Source organism: Coptis chinensis, chromosome 2 (assembly GCF_015680905.1).
Source record: "Coptis chinensis isolate HL-2020 chromosome 2, ASM1568090v1, whole genome shotgun sequence".
NCBI classification, from domain to species: Eukaryota; Viridiplantae; Streptophyta; class Magnoliopsida; order Ranunculales; family Ranunculaceae; genus Coptis; species Coptis chinensis.
In genome coordinates this window covers 88628444-88654610 of record NC_141457.1, presented here as the reverse complement: position 1 = coordinate 88654610, position 26167 = coordinate 88628444, and the positions used below count along the sequence as shown (strand labels likewise).

The 26167-nt window shown below is 35.7% G+C and overlaps 1 protein-coding gene, 2 long non-coding RNA genes and 1 pseudogene across 4 annotated transcripts; all 4 read left to right on the top strand.

Moving 5' to 3' along the window:
- Positions 1-205: 205 nt before the first annotated feature.
- On the top strand, positions 206-4676 carry LOC147518690 (uncharacterized). The gene is made up of 4 exons (XR_015214109.1): positions 206-366; positions 4032-4114; positions 4238-4270; positions 4583-4676. It is a non-coding gene; the product is annotated as an uncharacterized LOC147518690 (long non-coding RNA).
- On the top strand, positions 2062-3654 carry LOC147518691 (putative alpha,alpha-trehalose-phosphate synthase [UDP-forming] 9 pseudogene; annotated as a pseudogene).
- Positions 4677-10996: 6320 nt separating the features above from the next.
- LOC147518689 (uncharacterized) lies at positions 10997-14841 on the top strand. The gene is made up of 3 exons (XR_015214108.1): positions 10997-11206; positions 14483-14613; positions 14707-14841. It is a non-coding gene; the product is annotated as an uncharacterized LOC147518689 (long non-coding RNA).
- Positions 14842-20839: 5998 nt separating this feature from the next.
- Positions 20840-26167, top strand: LOC147518688 (ABC transporter G family member 1-like). 2 transcript variants are annotated; one of them, XM_086590473.1, is made up of 8 exons: positions 20840-21403; positions 21559-21638; positions 23578-24042; positions 24136-24222; positions 24324-24449; positions 24552-24743; positions 24857-24943; positions 25355-26167. In XM_086590473.1, the coding sequence occupies exons 1-8, from the start codon at positions 20890-20892 to the stop codon at positions 26042-26044; spliced, it is 2241 nt and encodes a 746-aa protein (XP_086446599.1). In that variant the 5' UTR covers positions 20840-20889; the 3' UTR covers positions 26045-26167. The 2 variants fall into 2 exon arrangements, with proteins under 2 accessions (XP_086446599.1, XP_086446600.1); XM_086590474.1 differs by lacking the exon at positions 24857-24943.

Here is a 26167-nt window from a genome sequence, read left to right as displayed (position 1 = left end):
CACCAAAACAGGATATTAGTAACGCATAAGTTTTTCAGTAACTAACGGTTTTTAAGTGTAACTACGTTACTAACGTTTTATGGGCGTTAAATTCATTTATAAAGTGTTACGTTAATTTTACTGCATTTGAGAATTAATTTGTTACGTTTTTTAAACTTTTGCTTCGGCCCATTAATCGTAAACAAATCGTAAAGGCTATGAAAAATTGAAAATAAGACGCAAAATTAGAATTTTCGGTGAGAGGGAAAGACTAAAATAATTACGCTCTTCTCTCTTTCTCATCTCCTTCTCTCCTATAATTTTCATCGCCTCTCTCAACAACAACTCTTGGGGGTCAGCACCGGTCGCCGCTGCTAACGCTATTTGGTAATTTTCTTCCTTCGTCTTCTTCTTCTATGGATTTCAACTTTACATCTAATATCTCTTTTCCGCGTTTTCTCACTACTACTAGATGTTTATTTTGAAATTAACTTGGGTTTATAATTTTGTGTTCTTCAATGAAAGATTCGATTTTTGTAGTTTTGATTTTGTTCTTTTATGTGTAATTAATAGTTAATGCAAGTGTTAAAATTCCTGCTTTTAGTTATGTTTTGATTTCTATTTTCCTTGCTTTGTGGTTTGATCTCTGAATGATTAAAGCATGTTTTTTTATGTTGCAATATGGATTCTTAGTTCGGTTGTTTGAGTTATAAAAATTTTAGGGTCTTTAGTATTGCATATTTAGAGTTCTTTGTATCCTATCGAATCGCAAGGGTTGGGTATTAAATTTGTCAAAATTAAAGTAGTTGTATACTTTGTTCCCCCTAGCTAGAAGAAATGATTTTTCATCTATGTTTATAAAACTGGTCAGTTGCAAAATGATGCTAATTAACTGTTTGACAAGATTCTTGAAAGAAAATGGTCTTAATTAACAAAATTATTTCGTACTTATCTCAAAATGGTATTACATCAAAGTGTTAATGGTGTTTAAGACTGTTTGTTTGGGTGGGTTTAGACCAAATTCAATTGTGTTATTAATACTAGTGCGGTTGTTGAGTTATAAAGTTATCAAACATGCATGGCCGGAAAGTGGCAATGCTGTCCATCGACAGATTTCATAAACCAACCCCAAGAAAAATATATACATAAGTAAAAGTAGATTAAGGGTTTTGAACGAGGCATAGTTTTTAATTATCAAAGAAATAATTTTATTAAAAATATTGTAGATTTATATAATTCCGCAAGTCCACATGCATCGATAAAACAATCTAAACGTTAAACACTTAAAGATCAAATCTCTAGCCATCAGGCCAACTTTAAATTCAAACAACAGGATGTAAGATCAATAAAAAATAATACTCTAACCACGGGTTAGACACACAAGACCAGTGAGCGTCAAGCCGGATCAGCGTAATCGGTTTGCATATCTTATTTGAACAATGGTAGCCGCCTTTCTCAAATCCCCAGTTTGGATCCACCCGGTTCTACAAGAGGCGTTGAAGGGTTTTGTAATCTTAATCGTAGGTAGGCTGAGAAACTGCGGTTGCATGATCTAGTAGAATCACGATAAAATTGTCGTTCAATCTGTTCTTGTCTTGTCATTGAAGTTAGCTTCACTGGTTTACGCCGCCCCAAAGGCTCAACAGCTGCAGATTCTTCGCGAGGATCGAGGATGAGATTTGCTTTCGAGACAGTTGGGATGAGAAAATTAGACCATTACTACCGGCTTCACTAGTGACTGGTGTTGCTGTTGGTGTTGCACTTGCGTACGACGAGTTGAAGTAGCAGAAAATATCAAAGGGGGTTCTTCTTAATATAGCACACCGGCAAGCATATCCCGGTTAGTAAAGAATTGGAATGTTAGCAGTAGTGTCATTACCTGTTTGAAGTCATTTCTGTTGGAAATCTTAGTACTGTCTATAGACTGATTTGGAAGTTGTATGACTGAGTATTTGGACAAGAAATTTTTGGTACGAAGCATGGTGTCATGTGCAGATTTTTGGATTTGGTTTCGGGGATCTACTTGATATTCCAAGAGCGCCTAGAAGAACCCTTCCGCAGTGATGACGTTCTCGGGTTATAACCGACATAGATGGTGATGGAAGTAACGGTGAAGATTCAGATATTTGTTCAATTGATTGTCGTGGCGTAAAATTATAGTGGCAAATCGGCTACCATTGCATGCACAAAGAGATGCCAGAATAGGAAAGTGGTGTTTTACTTTAGGCGAGGACTCAATATTGTTGCAAATGAAGGATGGGTTTTCATCGTAAACCGAGGATGGCGGATATAGATCTTTGGTGAACAAGAAGAGGTTTCTCAACAACTGGCTGGAGAAGTTTAGTTGTGTCCCAACATTTCTACTGCGACCTTCGGAAGAAATTTTACCATGGATTTTGCAAGCAGCGGTTGTGGCCTCTTTTTCACTACATGTTACCCATTTCCCGACCGTGGTGATCTGTTTGATCGCTCTCTTTGGCAAGTTTATGTTTACGCAAATAAAATATTTGCAGATAAAGTGATGGAGGTGATAAAATCGAGGAGGATTATGTCCGGGTCCACGACTATCACCTTATGGTACTCCCAACCTTCTTAAGGAAGCGATTCCACCGAGTCAAACTTGGCTTCTTCCTTCACGCCCATTCCCTCGTCGGAAATTTATCGAACTCTTCCAAATGAGAAGAGATTTTGAAGGCTCTATGAATTCGATGTAATTGGGTTTCATACATTTGACTATGCTCGACACTTCCTCTCATGCTGCGAGGAGGATCTTTGGCGTTGAGTATGCATCGAAGAGGGGGTATATTGGTGCGGATTACTTTGGTCGCACAATATACTTGAAAATTTTAATGTCGGTGTTCATATGGGTAGACTTGAATCTGTGTTAAATCTTTCATCTACGCATCGTTAAAGTTAAGGAGATTCAAGAACAATTTGCGGGTAAAAGGTTGATTGTGGGTGTAGATGACATGGACATATTCAAAGGGATCGGTCTAAAGCTACTAGTCGTGGAGCAACTATTGAGGCAAACATCCCCGAACTTCAAGGCAAATTAGTATTGGTTCAAATCGTGAACCTGACTAGAGCACTGGTAAAGATGTCGGGAAGCAATAAAGAGACTCAATTGATTTGCCAAAAGGATTAATAAGATTTATGGTTCTCCATTACTGACCCAGTTATCTGATTGACCGTTCTATTCCTCTTCATGAAAAGATCGCATATTATCTTTGTCCGCGAGTGTTGCATAGTGAATCTTTGTGAGGGATGGTATGAATCTGGTGCCATACAAGTATGTTGTTTGCAGGCGAGGGAACACCTAAGTTGGACGAGGCTATGAATATTAAGGTGGATTCTCCTCGCACAAGCACACTTGTTGTATCGAGTTTGTAGGTTGCTCACCGTCACCGAGTGGAGCAATCGGGGTCAACCCATGGGATATTGATGCCGTGGCGGATGCCTTAAATTTGGCCGTTATCATGCCGTCGCGAGAGAAACAATTGCGATTAACGAGAAGCATTACAGATATGTTAGTTCTCATGATGTTGCTTATTGGGCTCGCAGTTTTCACAGGACTTGGAGAAAGCATGCAAAGATCATTATACAAAGCGAAGTTGGGGAATAGGTTTCGGTCCGAGTTTTGAGGGTTATATCTTGTTATTTACGCCAAAAAACTGATTTTTTTTTTTGGAACTTATTGATGGTTAGATGCAAACACTCAAATGCATATAGGCTGCGTTGTAGAAACTGTCAATCTATCATTCTCGGATGGGTCATGGCTGCATTTATCTGTATGCTTGATTATGTTCCTAACCTTTGTCTTTCATATGTTTACAATTTTTCCCATTTCCGTTTTCATTTTAAGTTATTTGTTTTTGTTACCCTTTTTATGTTGATGTTCCTTTTATATATTTAAACAAAAGTGTTATATAAATTAAGGGTGCTTTTCAATGTCACTATATATATGGAGAAGCGAGGGAAGTAACAAAGAGAAGTATGGTCCTTGGTAGTTTTAATCAACTGTTTGTCTAACTAGCCTATTGTTTTTCTCACAGGGCATACATATTCTTTAGTTCACCTATTCCAAAGGAATTGGTTAGCCTCATCAAGAATGATACTAGTGTATTACCTCGAATAGGTGCATATAAAGAGATTTCTTCCTCATTTATCTATTTATGAGTGACAAGATTTTTTTTTGGTTTTGGATGATAGTTTATATGCTTAACAGTGATCCTCTATAATTTGGGGTGTGAACTTGCAGATGAATTTGGAGTATTTTGTCATAGATAGTCAGGTATTGTTCTTACAACTTTTGTTAGTTACCTTCATTTTGTGTCCATTCAGACTGGGTGAGCATGTAAACGAACACCTAATTTCTTTATTTAGAAGAAAAAGGTTTAAAAGCAGACATATGGGGCTGAATGAGACTTATCTTTAATTGTGTTATAGCTGTAAATGATGATATAGTAGAGGAAAGTGTGTGACCTGTAATAACAGTTTGCTATCCTATAACAGATACTATACTTTCAGTGGATCCGTATATCTTTTAAGGGATTAATTCTAAATCATTGATATTCTTTTGAGTTCTTCTGTATGGTATTATCAGAGATAATAAGAGAGCAATGGAGGAAGTTTTTGGGGGGAATGTTGAGAATTTTCGCCACTATGATGTCTGTTTGAACGTGATGGCTAGTTGCATTCTTTGCGGTTTGTGCTTCAATAAGGGTATGCATTTGTCAGAGCTGAAATTGTTTAATTATTTTGACTTTGGTTAAGTCTTGTGATGTCTATGGTTGGTTGCCAATATATTGTCAAAGGAGGCTTCTATGGCGGCTTTTTTAGTGAAAATAGTTGTAGGATATTTTGGAAACCCAACGCTTTGCGCCTCTGCCTCGCCCTTTAGAGGGATCAGACTGCTTGAAGTCCATTTTATTTTCCCACTTTTTTTGTTACAGAATAAAATCTTTGTTGTTAGAGCTCTTTAAGGCTGAGTCCAATGGCTCCCTATCCCTTTAAAAGTAGTGTTAAAGTCAATAAAATAGAGCTAAAGTCAATAAAGTTGAGCTAAAATAGAGCTAAAATAGAGCTAAAGTCAATAAAGTAGAGCTAAAGTCAACATATTTTACTCTCTATCTCTATTTTACTCTCTATATATAGAGAGTAAAATAGAGATAGAGAGTAAAATATGTTGACTTTAGTTCTACTTTATTGACTTTAGCTCTATTTTAGCTCTACTTTATTGACTTTAGCTCTACTTTATTGACTTTAACACTACTTTTAAAGGGATAGAGAGCCATTGGACTCAGCCTAACATACTCCTTTTGTTGAAACTTGTTTCTCCTTTTGGGAAGAGTAACCTTTAATTCTATATGAAGATTAACAGTAGGCTAGGAATAAGTGTTTTTTTTCTTGGGTAATTGCCTTTCGAGAAATTGAGGGAATTTTTGGCATTTAAGTGTTCCTTTGAAAGTATGTATGAGAGCATAAAAATTGTTGAAACCTAAGTCGGATGGACATTTCATATTCTTGAACCCACCCACCCACCCCCTACTAAAAAAAAAATCGTTGAAACCTAAGTAAGATGGACATTTTATATTCTTGAACCCCCAACCCCACAAAAAAAAATCTTTCCCACTCAAGACAATTTGTAGTATATTCCGTTCTAAAAGTTGTCTAAATTCCTTTATACAGTCTATTTACGAGTTTTGTTTTGGAAGATGGGTTCTTATATGTAAGTAGTGAATGTATGGTGTATATATATTCGAAGTGTGGTATCTCGGGTTGGAACTAATAGAAGTGTATAACACTGATATAAGTGGAAGTGATGTATATGTTGTTTTCATTTTAATTTTGGTATATAATTTATAGTGTCTTTTTTATTCGAGGATTGGTTATTTGACTTAACTGGCATTGGTCGAGATGGTTAAGTAGCTGGTTCTACGAATCAATATATTTGAGTAGTTAGTTATAAGAATCAATATATTATTTGATTTTCAGGTTATGACAGGATTTATGTTTATGAAATGTTGAAAATACAAAGGAGACTCTGCTTGAAATTTTTATGTATGTCTTTCGTCAAGGTGTCTGACAAGGTTATAGGGTTTTGGAGAGTTACTTAAACTTTCATGTCTATACTATGTTTCTATTGCTACTAGCCTACTACCATATTCTCTTTTCTGAATTTCGTAGTTTGAGTATAATGAGCTACTACTTAAGAATAGGATATAAGTATATATCTATACATATTTGTTTTCTACTGCCTGATTTCTTTTTATATATTTCTATTGGTGTATAGGATGAAAGAGACTTTTCTGATGATACCATCCCAAAATCATCTCCTGATGCTTACAACTATTGAAGGTGCTAGTTCTATACAAATGACGTGAGAGTTTGAGTTTAAGAACAAGTCTCATTGATTTGGAAAATAGTGTGTATTTCATTCGTGGCAAATCCTATTTATGAAATATGTTTTGGTGATGTTATTTTAATAAAAGATTATGTGATTGGATGTACTTATGAGATTAATTTCTTGTTTATATTATGGACAATTGTAGAATACTCAATAAGTGGGGGTATTTTTGGCAGAAATTATTTTTTTTACATATCAAATAGTTTTGTAACGGTGGAAAACCGTAACTAAGCTTTGCAATGAGTAACACTTACGAAGCAGCAAAACCGTTACCAAAAGAAAATTAACCGTTACAAACTTTATAAATCAGTAACGCAAAAAAGCGTTACTAATTTTATAAAACCGTTACTGATGTTAGAAAAGATTAACACAAAAAAGCGTTACTGATTTTATAAAACCGTTACTAATGTTAGAAAAGAGTAATCCTAAAAAAATGTTACTAATGTTATAAAACCGTTACTAAATAGTAATACAATTGAGCAAAGAAAACCGTTAGTAAATATTTTCAGTTACGGAAAAAACCGTTAGCAAAATAATGCTTTGTAACGCTTTTAAACCATTACAAATATTTGTAACAGATTACCCACGCCCAAACTGTTATGGATAAAAAGCGTTACAAATATTTTTTGTAACGGTTTTTTACTGTTAGTAATAGCCTGTTATGGTATAGTGTAGAATAGTGGATGCTCTCTTTGGGCTCTTGTTTGTCGCTCACTGCGAGGACTTCTTTGCCCTTGCACTGGGCCAACCATTCCTCGTATTTGATGTACTTGTCTATTCTGTGGTACAGGTCATCTAGGCGTTCTAGCTTGTTTCACATTAGAGACCCTGCTAGGTCAGAGTCATCCAGGAGAGTGTTGGTGAATGCAGAAGTTGCAAAGCTGTCCTTTAATCCTGGCTCCATTGAGAGGAGCTCCTTTTTGAAACGTCCTAGGAAGGCACGGATTGTCTCGCCATGTGCTTGCTTGAGCTGAAACAGGGAGTCCAGGTTGGCTTGCTTCTTCCTGTTGTGGACAAACTCTGATGCGAACGACTTAGCTAGCTTGTCGAAGTTGCCGATTGAATTATGAGTGAGCGTGTAAAACCATTCCAAAGCTCCGTCTTTCAGGCTAGTTGGAAAGAGTTTGCACTTCAAGTAGTCGTACTCTGTAGCGTTGTATAGGGTGAGGATCTGGGTGAAACGAGCTACGTGCTGGCCTGGACACGAGCTGTCGTCGTACAACAGGAACTTTGGTTGGATGAACTCTGATAAAGGCTGCTTGTCTCTGATTTCAGTTGTGAATGGTGACGCCTTGTACGTCTGGAGGATCTTCTAAGCGATCTGGAGCGCGCTGGCCTTGTCATTCGACTTCTCCAATATTTGTTCGAAGTCTTCTAACCTTTTGTTTGCGGTGGTGGTGAGGGCTGTGACGGCGTTGTTCTCCACTGCGTCTGGAGTGCCGTTGTTGTTGTTGGAGGTGGCTTGTTTCCGCATCGTCTAGTTCTCTTGTTACAAGGTGAGGAAGGCTTCTTGGAGCGTCTTCATCTGATCTACAAACATTTGAAGTGAGGGGTCCATGGTGGTTTTTCTGACCAGCTTCGTGGGCTTAAGAAAAGAGTGGTTGCTCTTTTCTTAAGGAAACGAACAAGCAAACGGCGCCAATGTAGATGTTGCTGTTTTATGCCTACGACCTGATGTTGAGGTTAAAGGGGAATGGCTGCACTCTTCTTGGGATAAGAGTTTCCTACGTATCAAGTTTCTTGGGGTAAACTTGAATCAAGCCTTATGTAGTTCATCTCTCTCTATTTATAGATGTTTGAGATGACCTTCCTTATTTGCTCCAGGCCGTTATGAAGTGTAGATCCACCTTGTGTGCTATCTTGGAGATTTGCCATTACTCTGATGTTACAAAATAAATGTCTCCTTGATTGTTGCGTTGACTGAGCTCCAGGATTGCGCTAGCTAATTTGCTTCTATAAATGGTTGTAACTGATGTTGGGGATGTTCTATAGGCCGCTAGTACGCTCTGATGAACTGGTACGAGCTGATAGACTACGACTTGGTGTGTAGACACGTGTACTGTAGTGTAGAACGGAGAGTACTTACACCTATATAAAGAAGAGGATGAACTATGTTTGACATGATTCAAGTCTCCCCCAATAGAGAAAATTTGATACGTAGGCAGTTTGTCCATATGAACTCAGTCAAATCCAATTGATAATCCTATCCCCCCGAATCAGCCTATACTTGTAAAGACAAACCAAATACATCCTTTACAGGTCTCTCATCAATTTACACTGCTTAAGGCCTCAAATAACCTTACTTATAGTGGAGAGGTTGAAGATGGATTGTATGGAGAACTTGCTAAGGACTCGGACTCATTTGAGAGAGTCGTAGGTTTTAGACTTTTATTTCTTTGAAATTTGCAAGTAACTAATCACCCTTTTTTCGTATGGAGGTAGGGTGGTCTTACCCCTATAAAAGTATAGGACGCTAGCAATCCTCTCTCTTTTTAGTCTAATTCTAGGATGGTCCTGCCCCATAAAAGTATAGGCGCTAGCAATCCTCTCCCTTTTTAGTCCAATTCTGAAGGAGAGTAATTGATCAAGTCACAAGTCACGTAAGTATCTCCTGCTCGATCATTGATGTTATTCACTGAGAATAATAGTGTCATGCCCTTAGTCACAGAAACCGTGGTACACCCTCACCGATCCTGCTCTAAATTCGCGCTCTTGCACTCTAGACACAAAATCGTGCTCTCACAATTTGTAAATTGCGCTCTTTGTTTCTTGCATCTCATGTGAATAGTCAAAATCGTCCCAAACAAACACAAATGCAATAACCCACATGGTGATAACGGATGCCCACACATGAATTGCTTCAATTTGCACTAAAGAGTATGAAATCCGAAATAGATTTCACGATAGATTGAGTTCGATCTTGAAACCCATCTCGAATCGCTTCATTGAAAGGAAAATATAGCGGCTGAAATAACTTCAAACTTTAAATTTAGTTATGCACTCATGGGATATATTGTTACACAGTTACAATACTGGAAAAGAGGGAGAATTTAGCTTGAAGATGGAAGTGTGGTTTCAGAAAGAGAAAACAGCAGTTTTAATGAAACTGGTTTTTATTTTTTCGTTAAATAGTAAAAATAGTTTTCTTGGTATAAGGAACTTTGGTGGGACTAGGGAGTTTCAGTGTTTCACACTTTCACTACACGTCTACACGATTTTACTTTTTTTTGTTTTTATTCTTTATTTCCTTGTGACTTACATATTCATTTCAAAATGACCTTTTTAACCAAAAAAATAAGATATGTGATTAATCATTTGGGATTTTTTTTTCACAAATCTATGTGATTAATCGTTATTTAAATTAAATATAATGTATTATGTATAATATTTAATCGGCGCTCTAAATTACAGAGCTTCCCAACTTGGGCGCCTCACGATTCCGCTCCTGCTCTCGCTCCATTATCTGGTGACTAAAGTCATGCCAAGAGAAACTAATCTCAATTAGTAGAGTATACCATAATTAAGATGGACATTTAAATTAGACCAGCCTTTTTTCTACCATGAAATACCCTTGATAAAATATTAAAATCAAATATTCAATGCTTTTAAGAAGGACTATTTAGTCATTTCAAAATTTAATACCATCTATACCCTTAAAATTATATAGTAACTCAAGGACGTATGTGTAAATTCAAGTAGGAAATCAACTATACGCCCTATTCAATTGTTCGCAACTTACTCTTCATTAATTGCAAATAATGACCTTTTATACCGAAATTAAAATTAAGAAACCAACCGGTCTCTCTTCTTCTTCTCTCTCCCAGCAGTTATTTACTTCTGGCTTCTCTTCTCCCTTTTCGTCCTCTAATGATAAAAAAAGATAAACTCTTTGTTGCCTCTCTCCCTCAACATACACTGATATACTTCCTCTTTCAGTCCTTGGTGAATTATTATAGCCAAACTGCAAATGGGGTTGTCTCGGATCTTTTCATTCCCACTTAAAAAGCTTGAAACACCACCAAAGGGAGGTTTGCAAGATAAGGGTGGACTACTTTCAAGTGTAGTAGAGAAAAAAGATGTTAATAAACAGGAAAGGAATGATTTTTATGTTAATTTGGGATTAGTTTGTAAGGACACCATTGAAGACATGCCTTTGTTGTTCTCGAAAGATCTTAATTACAATATTTACAGGTACCCTTTTGTCACTTATTGTTGTAAATATGATTTATTTGTGATTGAATTTGTTTAGTGGTTATGAATTTTGTGAACTTATGTATTGGAGTGCTTTTGATAGTTTTGCTTATGATTCAATACTTTCAATGGCTGTGTGTTTAGGTATTTGATGAAATTCGTATTGCTTTTTTAGTACTAATGGTATGTGGAAGTCGAAAAGTTAGAAAGTTATATATGGTTGCATTGGCACTTTTGAGAACTTGCTTATAGACATTATAACCATTTTTGTTTGTGAAATGAAGGGGAAATAACAATTATTACCATTGGATATATCATCATTTTCTAAATGGAAGTAAGACTGCTCAGCCATTGGTTTTCGAGTGCGTTATTATAGTTCATTATACATGAGAATGCTTTCTGTTTTGCCCAACACCCATCATCAGGGCGCTATTGATGGATCAGTTAATTTTGACATTGTATTAGTATATTATTGGGTTTGCTTCCTCAATGATATGGTTAGACTTCATTTTCCTTCTGTAGCATAATATCACAGAGATCAGAACGGATGCATTAAAACTGCTTGCTATGCTGAAAAGGCCTATACCTCGTGCTTCTATAACAATTGGGGCTTGGCTAAACATTTTTCAGGTGTGCAATTAATTATTAAGTAATATGTACCTCACTCTTACTGAGGAAGTAACAGCTTACCTCTTACTGTCTTACATTTTGTTGGATGTCCCATATAATCAGTATTATGTACCTCAACATTTTATTAACTATTAAATTATCTGTACCTCTGACTTCTTTTAGACCAGTAGCGGAAACTTTACTTAACTGACGTGATAATATATGATCAACACTATTTTTTTTAAAAAAAATTTCAAGACAGAAAAAAGTATGCAGGGAGCTTGTGATCTAACTATATTTGTGATTGATATTGGAGCATTCTTAAGGGACTATTGAATATGAATTATTTGACTCCACTTTTCAGTGTGCATATTGTAGCATTTGGTTTAGGCAATGCAGCTTGTGAATCATTGTTGACTACTTGACTATTGTTTTATTTCTATGTGTGTTTTCCTGTTTCTTGCATGGTTTTCGTCACAGTAAGTTCAGCCACCATTATTTTAAATACAGGAAATCTTTATAGGGACATATTTTAAATTCAGCTGAGATAACCTCGCCACATTTGATATACATGCTCCTCTGTCTTACAGCAATTGTATTAGTTAGCAGCTTGGTTATACATGGTTTTCACTGAGGATGTTGGATTTCCGTGTTTCTCAAATCTGTCCTCAGTTCGTACTACCTGAACTGTTAGATTTTGTTTTTTTTTTTTCGTTTTTCTTTGGTTTGTATTCTTTCTTTTATTTCTAAGTACTTGTAGGTTGATGGAAAATCTATTATACTTTTCGGACCGTTGGATCACACATCCAACGGTCTCGGAACCCTCATCTATTCTCGTGGTAGCCCAGGCTGAAACAAACACGAAATGATAAGGGGAGCATTTAGTATCTATGGCCATGGGAGGTTGAAACAAACATTATTATGTGTACTGAAATCAAGATTTGTGAACATTATTTTGTATATTGGGAGTGAAGATGATCTACTTTATTGACAACTTTGTCAGCTATAGTTATTGTCGATCTATATTAAACTAGATGTCTAGAACAATGTAGGATCATCAGTCCACTAGGACATTCGATCGATGCAGAAAAAAAAATTGTTTAAAAGAGAAATTTGTGTACTCATTATGGGATCCCTTCATTAATCAAAGATTGAACACATATTTAGAGATTTATAATCACTACGAACCGGTTTTTCAAACACTTGATAATTGTCCTTTTAACACTTCTTACCAATCTTATAGTAGTCAAAGATTTGGCCAACAACATGGTTGGGGGAGTAGTAGCACAGACATTATTTATGATTAAACAACAATAAGCATGCTGTTTCCACAGTTGACCCCTGCCGTGTATCACATACTCCTTCTTCGGCTTCACTTTCTCATGAACTACGATAGTTTTCACTTACACCCCCCCCCCCCACACACACACACACAAATATAAATATATTGACAACAAGGTAATAATAATAACAATAATAAATACTAATAATTATAATAATAATAATAACAACAACAAAAAATAAGAGAAACAAATACAAAAACAGAGAAAACAATGATTCCGAAAGCAAAGGAGGAAAAGGGAACATGGTCACAAATTAGAAACCTAAAGAATAAAGTACACTTCCCAACTTCTGTAAAAGTGGTATCATGTTCCGCTCATACCTTAGCTCTGCAAAGAATGAAAATTCAATTGTTTGTCTCCATCAGCTAGCCATTCCTTGCTTTTCTCTTTTATCAACCAACAATATTTCTTCCAATTGAAGGTATATAGTTTCTATCGTCTTCTAACAAAACATCTCTAGGTCTAAAGCTAAAACGCTTTTGACACTTTAAGGACTGATAGGTTTCCCTGAACATGCCGAGTTAGTTCCAAAAGCTTCTTAAATAACTCAAGTTTCTGGAAAATAACATACAAAAAAGACATTCAAGTAAATTAATAGTTTCAGAAACCACCTATTTAAAAGTATTGTTCATTTGAAACTTACAAAATATTGATAGGACTATATAATTACCGGACCAGCCACAAGTAAACAATCGAAATTCTGATCGGAACATCTTCAAAACATCTTCAAGATAGAACCGGAAGAAAGTTACAAGTCATGTACCAATCGATACCTTTCTCCAGCCACATTCCAATATGCATTGTGATTCTTCAACCACGCACAACAAATAAGCAAGTATATTAGGGTTTTGTCAAAGGAGGTTTTGTGGGTATTCGAGTAAATTAGGGTTTAGATCAAAAGAAGTTTCATGCGACACCTTTGCAAAGATTTTGCAGATTCACAGACTTATTAATTGATTTGACACTAAAAAGACAAAAATGTTGTGGGGTACATCCTACGTTCAATTTTCTTCCAACTCAACACAAAGAAGATGCTAACTAAATACCTACTACACTAATCTACTTGGACCATATCTAAATTAATAGTAGCAGTAAACAAATTAAGAAAACCCAAAAAACAAAACAAAAAGAAGTAACAACTTCTAAAAATAAAGACTTGGGCTTTGATTTATGGAACACGTATCACGTGTTGCCACGGGATTACTATATGCACCATAACAAAAAAATTGGGAGAATCCAAATATCAACATAAATGCAATAAACTAGCTACCTACTCATTTAACAAGCTATTGTAATGTGCTTATCTTAGAGATTTAAGGTTTATAAGTGTCTTCTTATTGAAAGAGTCTAGGCTCTTTTATTTTCTGTGTTTTGTTTAGTTTTCATATAAAGCATTTGATCAGGAATACTAATGGTCTTGGTTCTTGATCATCTATGTGATCTATATATTGTCATTTTGGTGAAAGTTAATGTTTTTGGTATGTGTAAATCCGTGTTTTTGTTTGTTAAATGTTTGATCTGTTTTTCTAGCTCTCTTTGGATTGTTGAAGTGGTGATCTTAGATTTGTGTGCTTTGTCAATTCGTTTCGGTGATTTACGTGTGTTAGTGCTCCATTTTTTGGCGGTCATGCTAGCATTGTCATTCCCTTTCTTTTCTCTCAATTAATAATATATCTCTTTTCCATTTTCAATTCCATACAATGGAGTTTGTATTTTTGTTACAAAAGTTGATTTAGGAATCTATTTTTCTCACAAAATAGGGGTCCGAAGGTAGTAATTTGTCAGATTTACGAATTTGTTTTTCTCACAAAATAGGCTCGAATGTAGTAATTGTCTCTGAAAATGAATAGATTGAGATGCAATTAGTAATATTTCATTCTTAAGATTTGAATTGTTAACTGTGGATATTTGTTGGCTCCCCCTTTTGATACTCCATGGTGTGTATGAATATCAGATTTGGCTATTAATGAAATGATAGTTTCGCAAGTGACGTGGTTGCTATTTTTGTTTTTCAAAGTCTCTGAGGTAGAAGTTTGTATAACACGTTCAAAGAACAAAAGATATCATGTGTTTTTCGTGTAACAGGTGTGCAAACTTTGTCTTCTTTTTTCTTTATCGGATCGGATATTAGATTTGATCTAATTGAAATAATTACTAATTGTGTTTGCTTTTGTGTAGATTTTCAGCGATATTCCAATGGTGGTACCTTGCTTTCAATAGAATGGTTAGACTTTAAAATCAATAATTTAGCATGGCTGACGCACAACAAAGCAAAGCTATGAAATCGTTGTCACTGACGCAAGTACTTCCTATAGCCCATTTCTTCTTATATATATATATATATATATTCTAGCTTTGTGATTTATTATTTGTTTGTTTGTTATGAATCGGTAACATGAACACAAATCTCATTTAAAAAAATCATAGATCTAATCTTGAGAAACCGGTGTCGTAGTTTGAGGTGATATTGTAATGACTTTGAAATAATGATAGCATTGTCTTACTTTGATAGTCACCCTGGAAGTTTTATGGGAGTTTTGCCTCAAAAAATATATTTGGCTGTATTTGAGTAGTTGGCTATTTCTATTATTTTTTCTACCTGTTTTTTTTTTATTGATAAAATTGTCATTCATTATGCTCAGAGTACCATTCAACGTTTCAATTCTAATTTATAGATTTGATTTTTTCTTAAGTGTGACCATCCTTTTCACAAATGCATACTATAGATTTGATTGTGATGAGTAGGGAATGTGGTAGGTGCAAAGAGTTGTATCAAGAACATGCTAATTCTTCTATTCGAAAACTTAATGAATGTTAAGTAAGTTGGTGATGGCCTTAACTTATTCCACAAGTGGTATTATATATTCTTGCCACTGATTATTGAGAACATCAAGTGGTGCAATGATAGCATGTCTGATATAGCTCAAGCTAAGCTGTCACAAAAAAGCTAATACACTTTTGCTCCTAGGCTATGCCTGTGTATTCTCGAGATGATTGCTTAACTGTAGTCATCTAAAGTCTTTCCTTATATATTTCTTTTTAATGCAGAATTATGATTATAAGATCAAATATACATCATGTACATTCTGCACATGTCGTATATGGTTTATATGGGATTTCTATCAACATGTCTTACACTCTTAATTTGGTTTGTTTGTCATTGATCTTCAATATGTTCAACTGTCATATCTTTTTAAGAATAACTTAACTAAAATAATGTGTTTAATCTGTCAGGACTAGAAGGAATGGACTTCGGTCCAGTTTTCCTATTCCTTTTCGGCTGCTGAATTCCTATTTCAGTCGCATTCTTCTTATTTTTTGTTCTCCCGTCAAGTCCTACTCCTATTACTGATCTTAAATCGTTGACTCATTATGGTTAGCCTTCTAATCGAAATATGTTTAATGTCAGTAGAAAATTATTTGTTGTTCCTATGAGAGCCTGTTATGGGTAGTCTTGCTTACTGCATGGTGCAAAGTGGATATCGCCTAAGGTCACCAGAAATTGGGTTTTTTACTATTTTATCAACTATATTTTCTTTTATTTCTTATTCACACTGAATCCATTACCCTTAGATCATTGATATGCACTGCTTTTAACTTTATCTACCCTTATTGAATGATTTTTACTGTTTTATGTTTTTCAACTGCTATATTTTTTTTTCAACTACGATATGTAGGGTTCGTACTTCCTAAGTGTAACTGGAATTAATTTCTTTTGAAATGTTGGGCTGTCTAAGGTTTTCGGCGATGTATAACAGGCGAGCAAATGTGGAACAGTTGATGTATATGGGAGCAACTCACTTATATATCCCCGTTAGCCAAAGTCTTTGAGGGATTGAGGTGCGGTTTTGGTTCTCAGATTTTTTATGTTTCTTTGCAAGTGTACTATGTTTTTTCGACGTGATTCATTTGATTTTTATTTGAATGAGGTGGTTGGTTTTATGTGATGTAAGTCGCTACATGTGATGTGGTTGGCTGAATTTTCTTTTCTGTTCGACCATATACTCTTTGTGTGTTTGTTTGTGGGGGGAAATGTCTGTGCTAACATTTGTAAATTTTCTTTAATCCAACTTCTGTTTTTGAGGATTATACAGTGTTTAGTATTTGATGTTTTAATTTTTGTTTGCACACTTGTGATCACTTTCCAAATGGTGTATTTGGGGTTGTTGCAGTGAGTTCCTATTCTTACTACCATTCTATGATTTATATATGTTCCACCAATTCTGGATTTTTCTCAGCATCCGGTAATTACTACTTCCCAGTTCCCATGACTTGACATCTTGAGGTAGAAGTACAACACATACTTGGTTACCTTGCCTAGAGTACAGTCCTTCCCCACACTCTAGATGACTCCCACAGAAACTGCCTCACGCATGCCTTAATCCAGATGCCATGCAAAATGAATTGACGTGATATTTTCCTTTTTTCCTCCTAATCTGAAAATTATGATCCAGTTATAATCCAAAATGAGTTGATGCCAAGAGTTGATTGAGCGAATAATCACAGTTCTCAGTTATCACATTCAGAAAGGCTACTGGCTTAAGTGCTTCACTAAATTAAAAAAAATTTACCCTTACAAAACAAAGTAGTAGCCCCAATGAACACAAACTTCACCTCTCTGATACGCCCTTAATGTAGAATTCTCATCCAAAATTTTTTTCCTCTTTTGTAAGGCGTACTTTATTTCAGAAAACTTCAGTGAATCACTACTATAACTAACGGGTGTTGTGATATAACACCAACCATATCATTTTTCTAAAGAAAATTTAAAGGGTTGGAGTTTCCTTTTGGAGTAACCTTATTTGCACAATGCTGGCAAACCAGGAAAGGGGCATCAAGGCCTACATGAATTGGTTTTCTTTCTATCATAGGTCCAGCTGGATATATTAATATGCAATCTGGAATCAGTCGTATTCAACTCTCTTTTGAGTTCTGATCTTATGCACCTAATGGTTAACACATGAAATTGCTGCAACAAACAATTCACTTTTGCCATTTAGTGCAAGCGAAATGTATAGTTGATTAATAACTTTTTTGCCATTTAGTGCAAATTGAGACACAATTCATATGGTGCATAAATTTTTGTTGTTTCTCTTACTAACTTTTGACAATTTGGATATCCATTTTACTCGATCAACTGACACAATGTTGAAGAAAAATGTTTTAATTCATCAATTGTTATGAAGATTTTTATTTTCACTTTTCTTCATCTTTGTTTTCTGCCTTCCTCTATGATCCTACAATGTTTTATTGACAGTGCATGACTTATGTTTAGGACTAAGGTTCTTTGTTGCTTTTTAATGGAATCTATTATGCTGTTAAATTTCTTATTGTCTGGCGTTTGTCCCGGCAGGTGAAACTCTCGTGCCATAGAATGTGTTGGAGTTTGACTCGAAGTTACATATAGGTCTCGACTCCCAATGGGTTGAAGAGGATGTTACTCAGTGTACTTACAATTGTGCACTCAATACGAAGTTGAGTGACAGTTCTTGATCCTTAATTTGTATTATTTCACTTCTCCTATTACCATTTGAATCTTTCTTGGAAGTGTTTTTCTGTGTGTTATGACAACAATTTTTAAAGTTTTTACTTCTTGATCAGTTCTTTCCTGCCTTTAAACATAATATCGTAGTAGTGTTGGTAGATGCCTTCAAATTCCCTCTTTGCATATGTTTTGGGATCGATCCTGGTTGAGGCTTTATTAAAAAAAAAATGTAATAATTTGTTGCACTGAAAGTCTTAGAAGCAAAAAAGAAACTCAATCTAAACATTTGTTTGCTCTCGGTCGAAAATAACACTTTTCTTCATCTTACGAGATTTCAAATTAGAATAGAGTTGATTTCCGAAATCAAACCAAGTAAGTTGTCTAAACGAATTCCTACTTCATTACAACTACAGTCGTTTTATTTTAAAAGTATTAGTAGTTTTTGTTTGATAAAATGTACAAAACACCTTTTTATTTTATTTTTTGCTACACGATATATCATTTATTAGTATATTACATTTAACATAATGACCATAATTGTGAATGTAATATTCTTTGCTCATGTGGGGTTTTCGAATTTTTAATATAGGCATGCGCTTCACTATCGAAACCTCATAAACTTCATTTCCGACTTGAAGATCCATATATACTCCCATCATGCTTTTGGAGATTGTCGTTCCTGTAATAATCTTCTGCTTAAGCTATCCAAAAAGAGTACCATTCAAGTTCAAGATGTTGTGATATTACTAGAGACGGAAATGGTTCACTTATTTGCCGATTGTAGCTCGAGTATCCGAGGCCTACCATTTAATGGTTAGCATTGACAGGTTAGCAATGACATCTTTGTGTATTACTTTCTATGAGATGTGGAATATTTGTGGTAGTTATAAATCCAGTTTTTTCGCACTTTCCTTTCATATAAACTAACACTTGAGTAATAGGAAGAGAGATAGAGCGAACCATTTTTAGGATAAGTAGAGATAGGGCAACAACATAAGTATTGGAGTTGACAGGCAATACAAGCAAAGATCTGAAAGTGAAGAAGTGTATCACCCCAAGGCATCTGCAGCTAGCTATCAGAGGAGATGAGGAGCTTGACACGTTGATCAAGGGAACAATTGCAAGTGCTGGTGTGATCCCTCACATCCACAAGTCACTCATCAACAAGTCAACCAAAGAATAAACCGTTCTTTGCTAAGTTTTCCATCAGGCTTAATTGTTGTTTCACAGGCATTGCCCTTTATTGACTCTAGAGATATAGTAATATGGAGAAGACAAAATTGTTTGAAGCACCGACAAAGCCGGAAGCGTCGCTTGGTTGTATGTTTAGGTACTCAGTAAATGTTATGGTGTTGAATATTTTTAGGCTGTGTTTTTATTCTAACTTTCAATTCTTAGAGACGTTCTGATTTGAACTAGGATTTCTCTCTTCTGTTTGCCTTTCCATGGATTGATGTATTTTTTAGCAAATATGCAATTTGTCTTTCCAATTTCAAAAAAAAAAAAAAAAACTGTATTTTTTTTATTTTTTCTCTATGGAGCTTAGATTTAAGCTGGTTGGAATAGATTATATTTTTAATCAACGGAGAGTTAATGTGTTTCACTCTTAAGTCTTAATCATCATTTTCACAACCTAGCTACCATTAAAATTTTCAAAATTTCCTTAAAAAAATTGTTTAATATTCACGTGCAAAAGCACGTGCATTTTAGCTAGTACTATTAACCTCACTAGAGCCACTAAGTTGTGACTTGTGAACCAAAATAGTATGTTGGTAATGTGACTGAATATAAGAGAAAGGTTGCAATTAATATATCTAAATAAAACTCATGGCAAATTACTTGATTATTGCAATGGATCCCTGTTTCTAAAGGAAAACTGGTAGGATATTGGACACATGGAATCTAACTACTTTAAAGAGTTTGGTTCGGTGAATAGTGCTTTTTTCCGGTTATACTCCTGAACAAGTTTTGTTATTACAATTATTATTAAAAGGTAAATTCGTAATAAGATATGTTATGAAAGGGTAAGACCGGTATTTGACCGGTAAAATTTAGCCGTTTCCCTCTCAATTTATCACATTATTTTCAATTTTGCAAATATTTGCAATATTGCCACTGCTTAAAAAACTGACACGTGGATGACTCTTTTTAGAATTGAGACATTACCCTCCTTTTTTGCAAACAATTACAGAACTGCCACTGCCCAAAAAAACTGCCCGCTCACGTGGCGTAGCCACGTGTCAGGAAGCTAGTTTATTTAAACGATTTTGGCTATTGTTATCATACAACTTAGAGCTGTATATTGCATTATTGCACTATTATGATCAATATATAAAGGGACCATCAATACTCAAACATAAGTTATGAATGTGATCACCAAATTCTCGACAACCGCCGGTTATTAGTTAAGAATTTAAGATATTTGGGCGCGCAATTTATCGTTCACCTGCACAACCCAAGCCAATTGATTGCATCTTTGTTGACTAGATTTTAGATTTTGGTCTCAATTCTCTAACCGTGGATGCTATTATCCCCTCGAAACCAAAACAAATTTGGCAGAAGCATAATATATTATGGTAAGATTGTAAGAAGTCTTGAGAGGAGAACGGCAGTAATTGGATGCGTATACTCGGAAGTCGGAACATGCCAAAAAAATTCTACTTGCTATCCCAATGTTTGGACATGGACAAAGCTTTAAATGTGGGGTCCTACTTCTCATTCCGTATACTCCCGATATTCAAATAATTTGGCAGCAGTAGTAATCTCAAATTCCCTCTATATAAACGCATGCCCATTAACACCTCTTATCTATCAATGCAAGCCTCCCCAAGCTGGCAAGCTTGAACAATATTTGCAAGAAATCCTGAAACCTCATCATGGATTCACCATCTGTTAATGTGCCTAGATGGACCCCTTCTCCAAGCCCAACAAGGTCACCACCTAGGGTGAAAAATGATGATCTAGAGCTGAATAGCTTCAACTCACAAGCAGCACATAACATACCCTCTCAAAATCAAACATTATTCCCATTTAGTAGTTTCACTTCACCTCCTCTTCCTCACTACCGTACTCAAACTCAACCTGAACGTATTCCAGACGCACCATCTTTTCAGATTGGCAATAAAATTAACAGTCCTATTGGGTCTGAGACAGTTAGTCTCATGAATACAAGACAAGCAAATTATATACAATATGATGCAGGTGGACAGCATTCGCAAAGTGATGGTGTGCTCTTGACATGGGAGGATCTATGTGTGACAGTTTCAGCTGGAAAAAATGAAAGCCGTTCAATTCTTGAAGGGCTCACCGGGTATGCGCAACCCGGTGAGGTCTTGGCTATAATGGGTCCTTCTGGTTGCGGAAAATCGACACTTCTTGATGCCTTGGCAGGTAATAGCTTTTACATTTACAGCACTTCACGACTTACGAGTTCATGGCAACGAATATCCTGCATTTGTAATATTACACCACACATTTTATCTCGTCTTTTGTATCTTTTAAAAGTTTTAATGAAAGCTAATTTTAAAAACACTTACTGATTGCAGGGAGATTAGATTATAAAACAAGGCAATCAGGTCAGATCCTTGTAAATGGCCATAGACAAGGACTAACTTTTGGGACTTCGGTGAGGAAATTATTAGTCTTCTTTTCTTTCTAGTGTAGCTTTAACTTTTATGCAGCAAAATATATGGCCTAATTGCCAAGTCAACCACGTTCACAAGAAGCTTGCACAAGTCAACAGCAACCAGTTCTCATTCAAATTATCGGAAAAAAAAAAAAAAAACAGTTCTTATTGTCCAGTTTAATTAATAATAGCCTTGGGCACGTGGTTTCCATTTCTTCTCTCTCTCATATTTTTTTTTTTAGAACTATGTATCTCTCTCATCTCATACTTTTTTTTTTTTTTTTACCATCTCTCTCTCATATTTGTTTGTGGTGGGCCAACAGAACAAAAGCCAAAAAAAAACAAAACAACGGCTAAAATTAAAAAAACACGTGTCACAAAATTAGAAAGAGGCAGAACTGAAAACAGCTTATTTGGCTAACTTGCTACACCTGTAAGAAAAATAGGGCTGGTTAGAACAGAGAGACAACTTATTTAGCTAACTCAACCACGCGACTTATAAGTAGTAGAGATATTGGATTTAGAACAAATCAACTGGTCCAGATAAAATAAATATTAAAATTATTGATTTAGGCTCCATTTGGGATTACTCTGTTCTTTAATTTAACTAGAAATCATAAAGCACGTGTCCAAAAGCAAACAAAATTTCCCGGCAAAAACAAACAAAAGTTCAAAAATTAGCAGGAAAAACACAAAATAGACAGAACCGATAGACATGTCAAACTTTTTAACTGACATTTTTTTGTTTTACACGTGTCAAAAAAAATGAGTAGAGGCAGAACCGATAGACAACACAAATGGCCAACTCACCCACGCTTGATTATAAGTAGTAGAGATTTGATAGCTTAAACCTAGTCGTACAAAACACATGACATACTTCAAGCGTGTAAGGTGTATGTGTCCAAAGAATTGAAAGGGATTAAAATATGGTTAAATCTATGGTGCGCAGGTCGTATGGTATGCTATCAAATCTGGCCCACTCATACCAAGGGGTGCGTGTGTATTGTATGACAAAAGTACTGATCCAAAGGCCCACATTACCTGCGCACCATACATCTCGCGCACTGAAGACATGCTCTTAAAATATTATTGAAATTTACAATATCTAGTCACGACAATTTAGATGGCGTGAGTTCAAAACTAGGGAATGAGCACAGGTGAGTAAAGTACAAATCAAAGAGAAAAGCGGGTTCTAGCAATGCCATTGGACCTTAGTTTGATTATATTTGGCCAGAACCTCTAAAGCAAGGACGCACCTCTTAATATGTTGTGTCCGCGTCCGATGCGGATACGGACGCGGCATGGACGCGCATCGGACGAGGTCAATATAGTCAAGACGCAGTCAACTAAACCAGACGCGAGTCAAGACACAGTCAGGATGCGATCAAAATGGTCAGGATGCGGATTTTGACCTAAAAAAATAAAAATCAAAAATCAAAATAATATTAAAAAACTCAATTTTTTCTTTTTTTTTGTTTTGTTAAAATTTATGACATGTTTTTAAAGTTTGATTAGGAAATATTAAACTTAATTTTGTGGCTATTTATCTTTAATAGTTTTGAATTTATGAATGTTGATACATTTAATTTAGTTTTTAATGTTTAATTTATATAAAATAAAATTATAAATATTAATTAATTTCCGCGTCCTTTGCCGCGTCCGCATCCTACTTTTTTGAGATATAACCGAGTCGTTGCGTCAGTGTCCGCGTCCGCGTCCGTGTCCGTGCAACATAAGCGCCCAGAACATGTACAGTATAAGTGCATAGACACTATAATTGCCATATGAACGATTTAAATCAGTTTCTGTTCCACTAACTTATTACAGTCATATTCAAAAAAAGTGAACCATTTATACAATATATGAATGTATAATATTCGCTATTGATGTCAATCTGTCATTGTTTTTTATTTATGATTGTTGGATTTTTTTTCACCAGGCTTATGTGACTCAAGATGATACGCTAATGACAACATTAACAGTAAGGGAAGCTGTTTACTACTCAGCTCTACTACAACTACCTGATTCCATGTCAAGATCAGAGAAGAGAAAAATAGCAGATACTACAATAAAGGAAATGGGATTACAAGATGCAACGAACACAAGAATAGGAGGATGGCGGAATAAAGGAATTAGTGGGGGACAAAAGAGAAGAGTCAGTATTTGCATAGAGATGTTAACGCGTCCGAAGCTTCTGTTTTTAGATGAGCCTACAAGTGGATTGGATAGTGCTGCTTCATATCATGTCATGAAAAGAATTGTAGGTCTTGCTAAACAAGATGGAAGAACTGTAATAGCATCAATCCATCAACCTAGTAGTGAAGTCTTTGAGCTCTTTCACAATCTTTGTTTGTTCTCATCTGGTAAAACAGTATACTTTGGTCCAGCTGCTGCAGCAGAGGAGGTGATTCTTTTAGGCCAACTTACACACTTACTTTAGTTTCATATTAATTGGATATGTTTTTACAAATACAACTTCTTGTTCAAATTTGTGTAGTTTTTCTCATTGAATGGTTTCCCATGCCCAACTATGAGGAATCCATCAGATCACTACCTTAGAACCATCAACAAAGATTTTGATCAAGTAAGAATTCATTTCATTTAAGACATTGCACAATCTTCTGTCTTGGATTATTTGCTATATTTACTTGAAAGTTGAAACTTAACTTTCTTGAATTATTTCAGGACATTGAACAGGGCTATGGCAGGTTGATAGCCACTGAGGAAGCAATCAACGCACTTGTGAATTCATACAAGTCATCTCAAATTTGCCAACAAGTTGGTAAAAAAATAGCAGAGATACATAAGAAGGTAGTATGTAAGGCACATATATGCTATTGCAATTTCTAGTGAACATCTGACACCTAATGTATGGAAGCAAGTGACGAAGTAATTAATGTTTTTAAAATGTAGGGAGGGGGATTATTGGAGAAGGGCAGCCAAGCAAGCTTCATTGCCCAGTCTATGGTTCTTACGGGAAGGTCCTTTGTGAATATGTATCGTGATCTAGGCTACTATTGGCTACGCTTTGCAATCTACATTGCTCTATGTCTATGTGTGGGAACTATCTTTTATGATATTGGTCATTCTTATGGCTCAATTCAGGTATCCTTTTCGCTGTAAAATGAACCAAATTATATGGAATAGTAGATTTTTTTTTCTTAGTGTTCAGAGTAAGGTGCAGTATCTCAAAATCATAACCATTTCTAAATTTCCAGGCTAGAGGATCAATGCTTGTGTTTGTAGCCGAGTTCTTGACTTTTATGGCGATTGGGGGATTCCCTTCTTTCGTAGAGGACATGAAGGTATTAGACTTGAGACATATCATGTATATAAATATTATAAGAAGCTAATCAAACCTATAATATACTTGCTCAGGGACCTCCCATTTGGGTGATCCATGGGGGCAAGAACAATATGCGCTCCTTGTTTTGTAAACTCACTGAATGTTTAGCAGCCTTGATCTTCTATGAAATTAGCTTCTTCCCCAAGTTGGAGTCAGCTTTCTGTAAATCAAATTCCCCTTACATATGTCCCATCTTTGTTGCATCCACCATGGAATTTGAGAACCTCCAAAGGCATGTATAGCTGCCGCAGTTTAAAACTAATTACAAACTTCTAAACATGTTGATATAAAATATTATACCTGGCAGTTGGTATGATCAAATACTTCTGTACAAAAGTTCTTATGTGGCATTTTTCTCTGTTGAAATCAGATCTTCGGACACGAAAGATTAAATGGACACTATGGCGTTGCTGCTTTCGTCTTTGGCAATACATTTTCTTCTATTCCCTACTTGCTCCTAATTTCTATAGCTCCTGGAGCTATAGCTTATTTCCTTGTTGGCCTTCAAAGGGGAATCGATCATTTTGTGTACTTTGCTCTAGTACTACTGGCATGTATGATGTTGGTTGAGAGCTTAATGATGATCGTTGCAAGCATCGTACCAGACTTCCTCATGGGTATTATTACAGGAGCTGGAATTCAAGGCGTTATGATGTTAAATGGGGGCTTTTTTCGATTGCCAAATGACCTCCCCAATCCATTTTGGAAATACCCAATGTACTACATTGCATTCCATAAATACGCGAGTCAAGGATTCTACAAGAATGAGTTTGAAGGTCAAACTTTTCCTAGCAGCCAAATAGGAGGGGCTCCTACCATCAGTGGTCAAGAAATTTTGAGAGATGTGTGGCAAATGCAGATGGGCTACTCTAAATGGGTTGATCTTTCTGTTTTGTTAGGGATGGTGGTGCTATATAGGCTTATGTTTTTGGGCATTATAAAGACTACTGAAAAGGTTAAGCCAATCATTAGAGGTTTTCTGTCAAATCCAAGCAAGCAAAGAAAAACAATTATGGAGAATCCCTCGTCTACGCCAGTACATGAATATAGTGGTCTGTAGCTTCTATCGCTATTATGTACGCCATAGTACAAAATATCAAGATATGGGTATTTATCGATACTCAATTTCTCGATATGTATTGTGGATATATCTTTCTTTTTGGGGATATTTGATATTGTTTCA

Excerpts from the sequence above, each read along its gene's own strand:
- LOC147518688 (XM_086590473.1), top strand. The coding sequence starts at position 20,890 with ATGGATTCACCATCTGTTAATGTGCCTAGATGGACCCCTTCTCCAAGC. Across the intron at positions 21,639-23,577 it reads GACTAACTTTTGGGACTTCG|GCTTATGTGACTCAAGATGA; the intron begins GTGAGGAAATTA and ends TTTTTTCACCAG. Across the intron at positions 24,223-24,323 it reads TCAACAAAGATTTTGATCAA|GACATTGAACAGGGCTATGG; the intron begins GTAAGAATTCAT and ends GAATTATTTCAG.